Consider the following 15,805-nt stretch of genomic DNA (forward strand, 5'->3'; position numbering starts at 1 on the left):
CTTTAAGAAGATCCCACATATTTGCTGCATAATATAATTATATGCTGCATAATTACTGTTGCACAGAATGTCTCCTCTATTAAAAAAAAAAAACTTCAATTTTCTAATATTGTTTTATTCAGTTGCAACAAGGTCAACACAAAGATTATTAAATTATCAAGCCAAATGTATGGGATGAATTTAAAACTAGACTGAACTATTTCCAATGTCTACTTTTAAGATGTGATGCAGCAGTGGCCTCTCTCTTGGAAAGCACCTTCAGACTATGAACTGTATTTTAAAAATAGTCACTATGGAAAAATATTTTAGGCTGTTTAATGGAATAACTTAAGGATTTGGTAAAGATAATGAAAATTGCTTTTGCCTATTCATCATTATTCATTCTTGGAGTTTCCAGGAACAGGACAAATGCTGCTTGGAAAGAGTGTCACCTAGAACAACTTCTTGCTACTAATACAGGGCTCTTTCATTCAGAGCAGTTTATTTAGCAATCACTATGGTTAACTTGGAAGTGCAGGACTTCTTGAGACAGAGGGGAAGTTTCTGAAACACACTTAACCCTTTCTGAGTTTCTTCCTTCTGTCCATGCTGTGTGTCCATACTTTATTTCCCACCCTCCACTCCCCACGTTTATGCCAAAACTGAAAAAAATTATAAGAAAAAAAAAAGTGGGAAAAATCAGGATAATGACTACAAACTATTTGGACACACAGACTAATGAACACGCTGTGTGCACTCCATGAGGGAGTGCAGTATATCTACACTTTCTGTACCAGGTGGAGGTGAATGTATTGCTCGCGATACATTTGGGCCCTGCACTGGAAAACATGTTGTAAAAACTGAACAAGTGGTGTTGATCCGCTTCTGTCTGCGTCTCGACCAGTGCAAAAATACTCAAGAGTCAGACTAGGGCAGGGGTATCTCACACGACAGGTTGCCGTGCCTGTTAATCCGACCGGAGCATACAGAGCACCTCGGCTGGTCTGGAACAGAACAATTCGCACCGATTCCATGTCTAGTTTACTCCTGAGCTCGCAAGGCGAATGAAGCTTGCGTTTCAGAGCAGCTGGTTACCGCAGCGCAGCCCTCTCCCCTGCGCAGCGGCAGAGACCCAGCAAGCCGGAGCGGCACAGGGGCTGCCAGAGGCAAGCAGGCTGTGAGCAGCCGCAGCATCCCGTCCCGCGGGCAGCATCCCGCGGGCAGCATCCCGCGGCAGGGGTGGGAGCGCCCGCCCTACCTGGTAGCGGCCCGAGAGGAGCTGGCTGCGGGACGGCGTGCACAGCGGCTGGGTGTAGTAGCGCTCCAGCCGCACGCCGCCCGCCCCCAGCGCGTCCAGCCGCGGCGTGCGGATGGCAGAGCCGTGCCAGCCCACGTCGCCCCAGCCCAGGTCGTCGGCCAGCACCAGGACGAGGTGCGGGGCGGGCGGGCGCGCCGCCGCGGGGCTCGGCAGGCACAGGGGCAGGCACAGGGGCAGGCACAGCCACAGCAGACGGCCCAAGCGCGGACGCCTCACGCCCGGCTGCCGCGCCATCCCCGCCACCCGGAACTGGGCCGCAGGCACCGCCCCGACCCGGGGCTCCGCGAGCGGGGCTGGGGCGGGGCTGGGGCGGGCCGGGCCCGGGGCAGGAGCAGGGCCCAGCAAGGGCAGGGGTGGGACGGGGGCAGGGCCCGGGGCTGGAGCAGGGCCCGGGGCTGCAGCAGGGTCAAGCAGGGGCAGCGTTGGGGCGGGCCGGGCCCGGGGCAGGGCCGGGGCCTGGGCCGGGGAGGAGCCGGGGCAGGGCGGCCGAGGTAGCGCGTGCCGAGCGTGGCAATGGTGCAGCTTTACGCCGCTGAGTTTTTGTATTAGCTTAAAAAAGAAATTGTAAAGGTGTTGCCCGTGTTGGCAAGGCATGTAACCCGCTGATGCTGGCGGTGCTTTCCAGCTTTGTCTTGCTTCAAAACAAAGCATTACATTAAACACACGGTTCAAACCTCGGAGCCTTTTGAACTGTGTGCAAGCTTGTGTCTCAAGTCACCTATGGCTTTAAGGAAGACAGTACAACATTATGAAGACAGAACAGAGTGCATTGTCGTACAATTATCTGGGCTATTACTTCCGCCTTCATAGCAGGTCATCCGTCTTTAACACTGCCTACAGAGCTTATTCTGTGTGTAAGCAGTGAGGCAGCTGCAGCACACACGTGGCCTTGCTGCTGGCCAATGTGCAGGACAGCCTGGGAAAAACGAGTTGCAACCATCACTGAAGATGCAGCTAAGCTGAGCGAGGCGACAATTTCGGCTTTTGGAGAAACTCTCCTGTCAGCATCAGCTGCTAGTGCACACCAAGAGAGAGACCTGTTTGGCTTCCCTCTGCCTTCAGCCTCCCACACCTTGCAAAACCATAAGCAGCCCAGCGCTTTTTTCTCTACATTTTATCCCTTCTGATGAGAAGCCTAGATGGAGGTCTGGCTGTAAGGTGGTGCTTGTGACTGTTACAGTGTAGAAAGGAAGTGAAGTAACACAGAGGCAGAAGTGGCACCAATGTCCACGAGGCTCTTTCTTCAAACCAGGTAATAGTCTAAAGCAACACTGCAAAAAACCGCTACCTCAGTTATAATCTTGATATAAAATCTAAGAGAGTGAAAAGACAGAAATAGCTGTCAACTCTGGTCACATTTGTTCATCCATGGAATACATATAAATTTCAGTGTCCAGTGGAAGATCAAATAACCGTATATTTCCCATTCAGCTGGAATGGTAAATATGTGTATTCCCAGGTTTATACAGCCACTTACTAACAGGCAAAACAGAACCCCACATTAAAATTCGTTTTTCTTGGTTGGAAAGCCAAATATTGAGTATACTAGACTCCTGACTATTTCCTGACAAGTCTCTGTAGAAGGAAAGTTCCTGCTTGTATTAATGAAGTCTAGTGGATAAGCCTATGAAGTTGCCAGGTTGGGTTTTTTTAAATCCCACAGGTTTCCCTGCTGGTTTGAAAACAATGGCTATGGTGAGTGATGTCAGCTTTTTTCCACAATGAGACTATACTACAATCTACAGTCAGTACTGGAACAAGAAGCAACAGTACTGTCATAAAGTCAGTTTTCTCTGAAGTAAATTCCAGGATCACTAACAAACTGGTGTGTGACTATGTATAGTGTTTTCTTTCTTGAAATGTGATTTATACTGTTCCAAAGCTGAAAAGTTCCAATTTCTCTTTTTTCTAGTTCAGATCTCATGACCAGTCTCAAATGTCTGAGTGAACTGTTTATTTTTCTAACTTCTTCCATGTCCTTATTACAAGTAAAGTTTCATTCAAATGTTAGCACATTCCCACAGAAACCCTTTTTGTTCTGAGTACTTTGAAAATCTGCACAGGGCTGGCGAAAGCAGAAATTTTGAAACAAAATTCATAATTTCTATTCACCTTTCATATTTCCAAAATTATCATGGTGTTCGAATGTAGCTGAATTCATATTTCCTTGTACAGAAGTGTCAAGAATTATGTATTGGTTGCCCTGTTCCACTAGAACTGGATTACCTTGTTGCTTGATCATAGTTAAACCATTACATTGAACTGTCTTAAATACATACTGCAGATACTGCACAGTCACAGTCTGGATGTTGCTATCATATTTTCTAGTATTTTGGGGGTTTTATTTATTTTATTACTAGTTGAGGGAATTGGAATCCCAATCAGAAAAAACTATTTCTCTCAGACAGTATTATCTTAAAGCAAAAGAATAAATCCAGGAAATGGTCTATGTTCAGTCTCTTATATTTCAGTTTATCTTTTCTAAATTCAGGGTTAGATAATTTGGATGTTGTTTTGGAATCAGTGATTAAAGAAGTCATTAGAGTGACACACAAAGTTACAGTATCAGCATGGATTTATCATGCCATACAAAGCATGAACTAGACACTTTTTGCCATAGCAAATGGAAACTTGGAACAAAAATATTTGAATTACTCAATGAAAGCAGGTAACATCTACTCTGGTGTGCAAAAACTCTGGAGGTGGAAAAATACAGGAAAATGGCAAACAAAAGTGTCTGAGAAAACTGCTTTTTACATATCCCCTATTTCAGAAAATTTCCTAGATGAGCAACTGTCATTTTTTCGTCTAGTTGCATATGTGTCTCCTCTGTTAGCTGATGAGGTTGAGAAAGACTCTGAAGTCTCTACCAGTTTTTCTACACTGGTATTTCTGATTGGTTAGAAGCCCTCTTAAAACTCAATACTTAAACATTCTTGCTCTTATTCACTTCCTCTTGCTGTGTCTTGGCACAAGTTTAGGCAACATCATATCTCAATCTGTAATGAAAAGAAATGACAGGAAACTGCAATAGCTGCTGAACACTTCCCCCACCTCATTTCTTCAGGCTTATGTACTTTTTTAAAAAAATAACTTTTAAGGACTGACTAATGTATGTGGACCTGTATATGGGCATGATTTGTAAAGCTTTGTCTTTTGATACTGTTTCATTTATCTGTGCTCTGCAGAATGCAATGTTGAACTATTCTGATGAATATTCAAGCTGACTTGGGGATCAGTGCAGTAAAAAGAAGCCAGGTCAAATAGGAAGCACTTTCAAACATTGCTATCACAGCCACAGCACTTCTAATTCTCCGCCATCCTTGCTTAAAACTACTTCTGATGTCTCTGCTCCTGAATTCATTGTTGAAGAGAAAGCACACACATTCTTAAAAGGTAACAGGGAGCAACAAGATACTCCATTTGACTTACATGTGATCCTTGAGGAACTGGAAGTCGTCATAGTCTTCTAAGTTTGCTGCAAGAAAGGAACTATATTGCCTTGACCCAGAAACATCATGACACATTGTTAGCTTATCTAAATCTTGAATGAAATTGAGAGCAATGGAATATGCTGAATTTGAAAGGACGTGCAAGGATCATTGAGTCCAGCTTCTGGCCTTGCACAGGACAACCCCAAGAATCACACTGTGTGCCTAAAAGCATTGTCCAAACACTCCTTGAACTCTGATTTGAACTTTGATGCCATAACCACTTCCCTGGGGGAAACTGATCCAGGTGCCTAAAAATCCTGCGGGTGAAAAACCTTTCCGTAACATCCAACCTAAACCTCCCCCAACTAGGCCTCAGGCCATTCCTTTGGGTTCCACCAGTGGTCACCTCAGAGAAGAGATCAGCATCTGTCCCTCACGATGAAGTTGTGACCTCCACTACTCCTCATACAACTTCCTCTAACTGGCCAAGACTTGATCCAGGTGAAGACTTGGGTGACAAGAGCTGTCAGTGTGCAACCCCCATAGAAATAAGTGTCTGGGCTGGTATAATACTACATTGTGAAATGAGAGTAGTCTGCATCAGCTACACAGAGGAATTAGGGGTTGGTAGGCTACAGCTCAAATGCAGTACAAGCTGCTGGAGGGTACAGGTTCTGAGTTCACTTGACTGTAGGAATTATGTCTGCTGTTCATTACTCTTTGCTCAGGCTGCAGAAAGCCTGTCCCTTCTGCAGTCAGACTCATCCAGCTGATGTATTAATCTTTCTTCTGAGTCAGAAAACACACCTGGTTCTCACTGTCAGGCTGGGATACAGAGGCACTATTGGAACACTTTTGGCATAGCAGAGCTAATTAGGAAGTATAGGTGAATCTGTTTCAGAGTAACTGTTATATTACATTCTAGGATGTGGTGTCTAGTGAATTTGCATAGTCTTGGGAAATACTGAAATTCAAAACCATGTTCTACAAAAGCATTGCTCTTTTCCTACATAGTCTAAATAAAACCGTATAGCATTGTGTTGTACTTCCGTCTTCTTAAATACTCACAAAATCACAGTGGTTAAGTGCCTCAATACAAATAATGTTATCTTTAGAAAAAGTAACATTGATGGCTCAGCAAAATAGAACTGAATCACTTATGGAAGTATAGCAGAGAATAATTTCTGAATGGATTTTTCCACTACTTAAGACAGTACTACATGCAAACCTGGCAAAGCTCATATATTTAATTTTGGCATGCTTTGTAAAAGATACTCAAAACAGCACAATGTAATGCCACCTTACTTTATCATGAGTGAGTGTTCATTACTCAAAGTGTGTTGCTCCTGGTATATTCTATTTATACTTTTGTTTCTTTGCTGAAGACTTAGAGGCTCCAATTCCATTGACAAAGTGCATTTTGGAAATGATTCATACATACTTTGAAAGCATTTATCTATAGCCAAAAGGTCATAGATAATACATAGATATTACTAAGCTGGAAATTTTAACATTGTTATTCAAAAGAATTGTTGAGAACATTATTGGATTCCAGATGAGTTTTTTATTGATTTAATGTGTTCCCATCATACATACTACCTCAGTGCTGCTTACCTGGGTTATTGTATATTTAACACTCAGTAAAGCTCCTTTGCTGTGAATTTAATTATATTTTTTCCCATTGCTAATATCTCTATGTAATAATATATGGCTCTTACTGTTGCTTCAATCTATAATTAACAGTAAGAAAAAATTAACCATCTTTGGTGATAGTCAGTGGTTCAGATTTAATACAGTAAATCTGTAATTTGAGCTTTGTTCAGAAATTGAACAATAATATACTGTTTGTTGTAGAATTACATGTAATATCCCAGATGATTTATGTATAATAGTGAAGAATGGGCTTCCTATAACTGCTTCATTGAGAAGAACTAGATTTTGGTCTTCTATGAGAATTTCTGCCAGGCTGACATGCAGAGAAAAAATGTCAAGAGTTCAGTTTACCTTTAATAATGCCTTTATTATTTTAATGGTTAATGAGATGCCTTTCAATTCCTTATGAAGCATTCTGTGTGGAACTAGTGATCTGATTTCATGGTAAGCTTGCTATTCATGTGTAAAGAAGGCAAGATAAGCTACTTTACCTCAAGGGTGGGCAAATGGGGATTTGAGTGTGAGGGAAAGGGAGGAATTTGCTATTGGACAGAATCCGGAGCACATTTCTTGTATGGATTAATGCAGATCTGCCAGCCAATGTGGGAGAAAGCTGTATCAATGATGTACTCATTCCCTGCCACTTTCTGCTCACAAATGCTACTGGGAACACACAGTGGCTCATCAACTCTGCTCAGCTCTCTACTGTGAATAGTGCATACAGGGAAGTAGGAAGTGATGCCACTGAATTTCTCACTCATGTATGGCAATGAACATCTTGTGTTTAGTAATTAGAAAATCTGAGTAGTTTAATTCTCTTAATTTTATGCATATTAATGCTACTATTTCCTGCACAATTTGCTGTATCCTCATCTGTGTTTATATTTTGGGACTTTGACCCTTTCTCTGAAGGCGCATTCTTGTTGGTTCAGTCAGCACCAGTGGCTCCTGTATAATGGTTGCTGGGTAATTTTTACCTAAAAGTTCAACCTCCAATTTCTGTCCAACTTTGCTGAGTTCCATGGGAACATATGCAAAAGCTAGACTCTGCTGAGCTCCATAACTGAAACATCCAGATGTGGTATTGCCAACAACCTGGAAAAGAGAAAACAACAATTGTATTTGTTTTCAAGATACAGTGTGATTTTCTGAAAAAAAACAAAAAAACCCAGCCAAGAACACAAACAACTAGACATCTCACATTCTAATTTATACACTTCAAATATCATGCAATTGTCAAGTGTGTCATGCAGTTCATGATATTCTCAACAGAGAGTAACACCACCTGAAACTGGGAAGTATTTGCTTTTTGAAAAAATACCCTATTCTTATTATGTTCAATTAAGTTTTCACTGGAACATATACAATACACATGCATATTTTTGTTATCTATAACAATTTAACTGCTAGTGAATATTTCAACACATAATCTGTGCTGAAGTGTGGAGCCCCAAACTTTGCTGTTGTTTCATTTCTTTCGAGTAGCAAAAGCATTTTCTTAGAACGGGAGTGAACTTGCAGAAGAGAATGGATGACAATACTTCAATCTGTTCCAACCCTAGTTTCAGTGACTTGACAGCATTTCACACCTTCTCCATAGGTACTTAGTATTTACTCCTTGCTTGAAGATTAGGGTGTTTATCATAGCTTCAAATTGTTCTGAGCCAGCAAAATAGAAATAATGCATTCACACTTGAAACACAAAGTTTCCGTTCATGGAGAATTAAAACTGATTTTTTGCAACATGAACTATAGTCCTTACCTTGCCATTGTGCCACACGCTCTCATTTCCCTCTGGATCAACATTATCTGTTTCCAGGGTGAAGTATACCAGTCGTCGTTTGAGCCCCTTTTCTTTAATCTGCCTCAGTGCTTGTTTTCCTATAAAGTCTGCTTCCTGAAAAAAATACAAGGTAATGATGATATATGTTTGTTTGGGTTCTCCAGTATGTTTAGAGATATAAACATTTAAAGGTATCTTAATGTCTCTGCCTGTCACATAAGTATTTTTTATAAAATATAGGTGAAATCAAATCTTTGGCAGATAGTATAACTTGTATCTTGGTATTTTTATACTGGTATATTATATCTTGATAACTTTATTCTTTATATTTGTTTTCCTAAATCTCAGCCTTTAATTTCCACAATTCCAATGTAGTAGAAATATCATTAGCCATGCTATTAGACTACCTGCCCAGTTAAGGTTGTAAGCCAGAAGACTGTACATCATTTCAGTATCTATGACAAGAAGTGAATTCCAATACCCAGGTCCGAAAGTCTGGGCCTTGCTCTGTCAAGATGCTTCCTTTTGAAGCCATCATCAATTTATGACAGTACCCTGTCAGTATCCCACTTCGATGTCTCTGCCAGGCTGCACAGCTGGCAGTTTACTCCATATTCTTGTTTTAGGGAAGGTATGTTTTTTCCCATATCTACAGTTTCATAGGATAATGCAGCATGTTCTGTAAAGAATACTTCTATTGCCTGGATTTCCCTTTTTCAGCCTGCTTAGAAAGGTACGAGCAGATTCTCATATTTCCAAAAGACTGCACAAATGCATGGCAAGTATGAGGGTACTTGTTGGCAAGTCTCAGAACCCTCAAGGGTATCTAGGACAGTATTCACTGTATCTGATCACACTGAGCTGATTTCACTAGCCCGAATCTATCACAGGTAGACAGGGGGCCTCATTTATGTAGGAAGGGGCCTCTAAGCTCACTCGGCGAAATCTTTCACCAGTCACTGTCTTATCAACTGCAGCATAGCACAAAATGTCACATCCAGTTGTTTCTGGAACATCTCCAAGGATTGTGACTCCACCACCTCCCTGGACAGTCCTTTCCAATGCTTAACAACCCTTTCCATGATGAAATTCATCATGATGTCCATTTTTTCTCCTATGGCATAGATCAGACAGAACAAAAGGATTGTATTCAAACTAAATTGCCAAATACACACAACCTGCCAGATGGGCAGAAACATAATAGCAATTTCAAAGTCTTCTAGCTTTCCAGCCTTTGCTTCACTAGCAGTGAAAGCCGTTTTAAAGGAGTTGATCTTAGGTCTGAAGCAGGAATCATGTTAATTTGACTAGTGTTTAAAGGAAAAGAAATGAAATATTGTTGAAGTCTTCAAAAATACTATTTTTGGTAATGTTCTTTGATTCAGTAGAGAATTATTGCACTGTCAGGATTACAAGCAACACATACATGGAATAGATATAGTTAGTTCATGTGTTCTTGTATTTCTTGAGATCCACATAAATCTGTGTGTAGGCTCAGAAGAAAATATTTAAGTGATAAAGTGTTTTGCACTACGGAAGGCCAGGCTCTGTAAAGAGTTGTGAGAAACAGCCTATGAGCGGTTAAGGAACAGTTAGTCTGAAAATCAAGGTGATTCAGCTAGGGATAAAGCAGATACTGCACATAAAGATCAAAGCTGGCACCCTTTGGGGAAAAAAACCCCATGAAATACAGCTCAGATCAGAAAAAAAGACTGTGAGGATTCATTTTAGAATATAATGTGAAGATGCTGCTGCAAAATATAAAGCAAAGGTCTCACGCAGAATAACCAATTACTGGTAGTTCCCTCTCACTTTTCTGCTACATGGTAGGTGCAACTGTAGGAAACACCTACAACTAGAAATGCAAATGACACTGTAAGCCATAGCATGACTCACAGAATAAAATGCTTTGCATGACAAAGAGAAATACCAAGAAGTAAACATTCTACAGGGATACTTAGCACTGAATCAATTCCTTCCTATTCATGCTTATGTAATATCAGGTATTTAGTCACATGGAATGTAACTGTGGAACTAATTACAAGTATTCAAATGGAATGTTATATGCCCTAGGTATAGAAACCACTAGAACAAGCTGCTAGCAGGTTTAGAATCTACCTAAGTGTAGATAATTTTTTTGCCTGTTGCTTGCAGATCCAAAATTAAATCTTTTCCCAGTTAATTTTAACTGGGCCAAGCTTTTGGCCACCTGGAATAGCCACTACATAGCTATTATGTTAACTGAAGATGCATATCGGGAATTTCATGTAAGAGCTTTTTCTTTGCTATTTTCAGTTCATAGAAGGTTAAGACTATTCCAGTCTTTTTAGAATGATGGCTTGGAAAAATAATCAGGATGTAACCTAGAATTCAATCTTTGCAAAATACACACCTCTCATATATATATACACCCACAGCAAAAATGTGTGTATCTACATATACAGATACATAAATGGATGCATACATACATATTTGAACACTGCATGAACATGCATAAAAATGTGTGTGTAAAAATACATGTGTGTATCTGCGAAAGTCTATATACACTTTTCAATATTTAAAGCACCTTCTTAAATTCCAGCTATAGGAATTCAACTAGTTCAGTTTACTTCTTTTACAGTTCTTGGGTACCCATGCCAATTTCACACGAATGTATTCCCACCATTATTCATATTTTCTTTTTAAGTGCATGTGTATATTGTTCATTCCAATCAAAAATATTTTTTTTTGTTTGTTCATCCCAATCAAAACATAATCTGGAAGCTGATGCTTTCAACCTCTGCCTCTATGCTGTTTTTTGTAACAAATCCTTCTTCTTTCTAGGAGAAAAATAATCAGTTTGCATACTGCTTCTATTTGCTTTATCTTGTCATACAAAACATAATGCCAAAAAAAATCCTATTTAAACCAGTGTAATCCAATAAATGAATATAAAAAAACAAAAACCAGCAAAACAGAAGAAAAAGAACAGAAACACATGAAACACTAAACAATCCCAAGTTTGAACAAATATAAATTTTAAATCTGCTCTTCACTGTCTAAGTTAAAAAAAGAAAAAAAAAGACTTGACAAGTAGGAACAATGTAAAAGGTTTATAGTAGTTGAAGTAAAGAGAGTCCTAAAAAGCTAAGCTTTAAATACAGAAGACTTTCCATTGCTTTGGCATGAATTCCCAAAGTATTAAGCTTTGACCTATGTAATGGTTTCCACATAAAATAAAAACACTGAAGACACTGAAGATAAAGAGAATATCTAACTGCTTAGCTTCATTTAATTTGAGTTCAGTTCACCAGCTAAAAAGACAGGCTTTTCCTTTTAACTTGTGTGTTAGGTAAGTTTAGATAAAAATAAAATGAAAACTCATATCACAAAGACAAATCAGCCAAATTTTGAAAATGGCACACAGCTAAAGGGATGCGACTGATCAGTTCATCTATTAAGATACTACAGATGTATTTGCCTTATCCTTCTTATCAGGCTTTTACATTGTGTTAGTTGCCATGTGTTTGATTCCACAAGATAGACTTACTGTTTTTTAAAAAGAGTTTATGAGACAATAACCTGTGTGATTTTTTTATGCACAGTGAGATACCTTGAAGAGTTTAACTTAGTGTTTTTCAAACATATCTGGCTTTCAATGGCACCCCAATCCTAATTCTAATCCTCTGTAAAAACCTCTTCTTGTTTAAGGGAAGTAAAGAAATAGAAATTATCTATAAGCCTTTCAAAAAATTTTTTTGTTTTGTTTTGTTTTTGTTTTGTTTTTGTTTTTTAGTTTCTCAGACTGTGCTGTTTATCAGAATAAAGTCAAGGTGTCTAAAAAGAAACATGGCATATCTGTTCAACAGTTACTTGTAGCAAAGATATATAACTCTCTCAACAAGGAACTGCTGTAATTTATTCAGTATACCATTAAGGACTGTGGGCACAGAGACAAATTAAGAACACAAAGTCACCCAACTGACTAAGGCAGCACCAACATTTGCTGTCATCTACTATAACCATAATGACAACATCTGGAGGCATCCTCTATACAGGATTTTTAAATTTTTTGTAGCTAGATGCTCTTTAATTATTTCAGGGTAACACTCCAAATGATATCTGCTGCCTCACCAGCCTGATAAATGAAGAAAATTTTTCTTCTCAGAAAGCAAATATTTGACAAGTTTCTTCTTCTGTAGCAAATCAAAGCTATGCCTTCCACCACACAAAAGTTTTATAAGGGAGGTGGCCATTCTGTAAGTATAGCACCTGCACCAATGCATCTTTCGATCCATCTAAGCCCTTCTTCTTGTATGCAGTCACCTCTAGGTAACTGACATGATAAAAACCACCTATGAATTACTGAATTATTTTGGCTCAAAATCCCTGTCTTAGTGGTGCTTATTCCTTTACATGGGCAAACAAACACACAAGGAGTCACCAAGATTTGCATTTTATACAAATAACAAAATCTTTGCAGATTCTTTCTAACATGTTTCCTAACATGTATAAATTTATGGAATGAGTCCTCTGTTTTCTGACCCTCTGGGCACCAAATGAAGTAATGATAGAATACAGTTTCACTTACTCCTGAACGTCAATTTGAATGGGGACAGGACTTAGGTGGAAAAGTACATTTGTTATGTTATAGGCATAATAAATGGAGATTGAAAGGAGAGGGAGGGGAAAGAAGTACCATGCCCTATCTCAGTTTCCTATCCATCACTCCATCTCTTTTCCTGTCCCCAGGCTCCTTAGATCTTCTTCAGCAAAGCCTCTACTCTTTCTTCTTCCTCCTCTTCCCTTTCTTGTATGGAGTAAAGCTGGCATGGAACACAATCTTATTCTGGGTTATGGCGTGAGGTCTGTGAACACTGTTGTAGTCATTCCTCTAAGAACAAAAGGGATGCAAGCTGGAAAAGTGAAGCAAGAGCAGACAATGGCAATCAGGGGGAGATGCAGGAATTCTTGAAGCTCAGGCTGTTCCACACTAAGAGCATGGGAACATGAGCTGGACTGAAACAACTGAGGGGCAGCTTTGGCAAGTGGCCAGGACAGAAACAAATGGCTAGAAAGAGGAGGGAATAAAACTGTAAATCTAAGCCTGCTATCAAAGGATAGCCTGCTGTCAAAAGGGTGGAGGCACATCCTCTGAACTGCTCATCCTAGTTTCCTGAGAGATAACATTGTATGTACGGTTATGTTGGAGGTTAGGTCAATACTCAAGGACTGGATCTCGTCATTCACTTACCTATATGAAGCTGATGGGTGTTACAGAACTTCTCTTCATAATGCATACCAAAGCAATTAAATACTTGTCTGTCTAACAGGTGTAATAGTAAAAACCACCAAATGTCAAAGTGAGAAAAAGAGGTAGAACTTGTAGCCTGAGAGACGTGTTTTGACAAGGATGGAGGAGATGAAATGCAATTAGTGATAAGCACACAAGGAAAAAACAAGAATCAAAGGATAAGGTTTTAGGTTGGTAGTAAAAAGAAAAACAAACCAAACCAAAACAAAACAAACCCACCAAAAACTGGTGAAATAGACCTAAGAAAAAACAAGAGATTCTTGGTATAGGAAAATCTGAAAAGAAGTTCATAACTGAGAACAAAAATCCTGCCCCAGTAAATAAAGAATGCTAAGGAAAAGAAACACTGCCTCTAAAAACAGTAGTTTCTCATGGTAGAAACAGACGAAATATGAGTTAAGCACTCAGATCCTGACCTATAAGAGCACACTATAGCTGAGTTCCAAAGGGTTTCTTTCATCTTCTGCACTCCCAAGTAGCGGTGTTGTTCCCAAGTGTATGTTTCTGCAGCGAGTGCGACCAGGAGATGGCAGCGGTGGATACAGCAACACAAGCACAAACCCACCATCAGCCAGCTGTGGGCTTTGAGCTCAGAAAAATCATTCTGAAAGAATCAATTTCTGTGTGCTGGTATGAAGGTTTTTCACTGTAACATCAAGTTTCATAGGGATTTCTGGTCCATTACCATTAGGAGAAAAATAGTGCTTTTTTAAGTATTCAGAGGTGATATATACTATACCTTTGAACACTTGAAAACCTGAGCAAGTGAAAATGTGCAGAACAGTATTCTTGGATACTGACCAAAAACACCTGCAGATTTCATTCCTTAAAGATATTTTGTGTATTTTGAACACAGAGATATTTAGTAACAGAGTACTTTTTAATGAGATGAGGCTATTCAACAACTATCTAACTTACTACATGTAATTGAACAGCCAAAAGAAAGACAACAGGTATTTAAAAAATCCCATCCCTAAACTGGACAGAATTTTGTTCTGAAGCTGTGAAAGCATTTCATACCCTAAATTATAAATTAATCTTTTTAGTGTCCCTCCACTTTAGTTAAATTGCAGCCCATTCTGTTCATCTGTGCAAGGAAGCAACTAACACTAACATTAGCAAAATGGGGATAATCAAGGCGACTGTAGAGGAAACAACATAGAACAATGCCTCAGACTTACTGACAAAATGGAAGTTGCCACAGTTGCCTGTGGAAATGGGTTTACTTACTGCTATGTTATAATTTAATGCCCTGTGAGGAAAAAGAAAGCTTCAGCTTTGAAGAGTTTTTCATTAAGAAAAAATTACTAGTCTATCTGTACATGAAGATGATGTATACACTCTCAAAACATAGAGATCATGAGGATTTTATGGGGACTTTACAAATCATCTTATATATTACCCAGATATTTGAATGTCCTCCTGTAGAAATTAAAATTCTTTTTGACTGTATTACCTTCACTGGCATCTGGCTTTTCATTAATTTTAATCTGTTTAGAAACTGTTCTCATTTCCATGACATCCCGCTCAAGATTCACTTATGCTGAAGTCTTTTCACAACAGTTTTGTGAGCTGTTTCAGCTGCCTGTTGCACAGTAAGAAGTGCTCTAGTAATTAACTGAACCGTGCCTCTTGGTTCTAATTTACACAGAAATCAGCACTTTCCCCAGCTGGGGGCGCATGCTTAAAGGAATAATCCTTGTAAGGAACTGAACAGACCAAAATGTCAAAAATAAGTATTTAAGTATCTCTTGCTTGTAATTTTTATCTCATTAACCCTTTTTTGAGAGGAAACTTTCCATAACAATAGAAATGGGTAACAAAAGAGTGTTTTGCTTGTGTTCAGTCACGGCAGCCTGTAAAGAATGGTGAGGTCTGTGCAATGCCAAAAGCGCAACAAAACCAGAGGCATGGAACCGGAACACAAACTGCCAAGAAGTAGAGTAAATAAGTTCACACTGCATTTCATGCTACAGTGTTTAGAGTGCTTCCAATAGCAGAATTAGCTCAGGTACCTCTGAAGTGTCAACATACAGTCACAACTGCCCTCATTTAAGTCAATAAAAAAACATTGATTATTTCCTTTTTCACATTAGTTCAGCAAAACTGGCGAAAGTTTCAGGCTGACATGCTGCATTTCTGTGGGACTTTCATTCATGCCCATTTTTCTACAATGCTGGTACCTGCCCTGGAGAACTGCTCCAACCCTGCATTTCAACCATGCAGAGAGTGTGCAGAGTGACTAAAAAATCAAGTGCTTCTTGCTCATTAATGCCTTCCTATGATCCACATGGGTATCTTGGCAAGCAACAGTTTTCCCTGCTCATGGCTGATTTCCTACTTAC

General features: G+C 39.6%; 2 protein-coding genes and 1 long non-coding RNA gene across 4 annotated transcripts in view; 1 reads left to right on the forward strand and 2 right to left on the reverse strand.

Moving 5' to 3' along the window:
- ARSB (arylsulfatase B) overlaps positions 1-1,581 on the reverse strand; it is a 75,962-nt gene extending 74,381 nt beyond the window's left edge. Inside the window, exon 1 of the mRNA XM_023944528.2 lies at positions 1,238-1,581. Coding sequence (XP_023800296.2) covers positions 1,238-1,531 — 294 coding nt within the window. The 5' untranslated portion in view covers positions 1,532-1,581. The remainder of the gene's footprint in view (positions 1-1,237) is intronic.
- Positions 1,582-2,510: 929 nt separating this feature from the next.
- Positions 2,511-4,601, forward strand: LOC111941447 (uncharacterized). Its single transcript, XR_015280907.1, has 3 exons — positions 2,511-2,549; positions 3,210-3,285; positions 4,486-4,601. It is a non-coding gene; the product is annotated as an uncharacterized LOC111941447 (long non-coding RNA).
- A 2,129-nt stretch (positions 4,602-6,730) lies between these two features.
- The window catches only part of DMGDH (dimethylglycine dehydrogenase), a 39,635-nt gene continuing 30,560 nt past the window's right edge, over positions 6,731-15,805 (reverse strand). For both annotated transcript variants that reach the window (XM_086868955.1, XM_086868954.1), the window contains 2 exons: positions 8,147-8,281; positions 6,731-7,479 (listed from right to left, as the gene is read on the reverse strand). In XM_086868955.1, coding sequence (XP_086725081.1) covers positions 7,264-7,479; positions 8,147-8,281 — 351 coding nt within the window. In that variant the 3' untranslated portion in view covers positions 6,731-7,263. The remainder of the gene's footprint in view (positions 7,480-8,146; positions 8,282-15,805) is intronic.

Source organism: Cyanistes caeruleus, chromosome Z (genome assembly GCF_971803275.1).
Source record: "Cyanistes caeruleus chromosome Z, bCyaCae1.hap1.1, whole genome shotgun sequence".
Classification (NCBI taxonomy): domain Eukaryota; kingdom Metazoa; phylum Chordata; class Aves; order Passeriformes; family Paridae; genus Cyanistes; species Cyanistes caeruleus.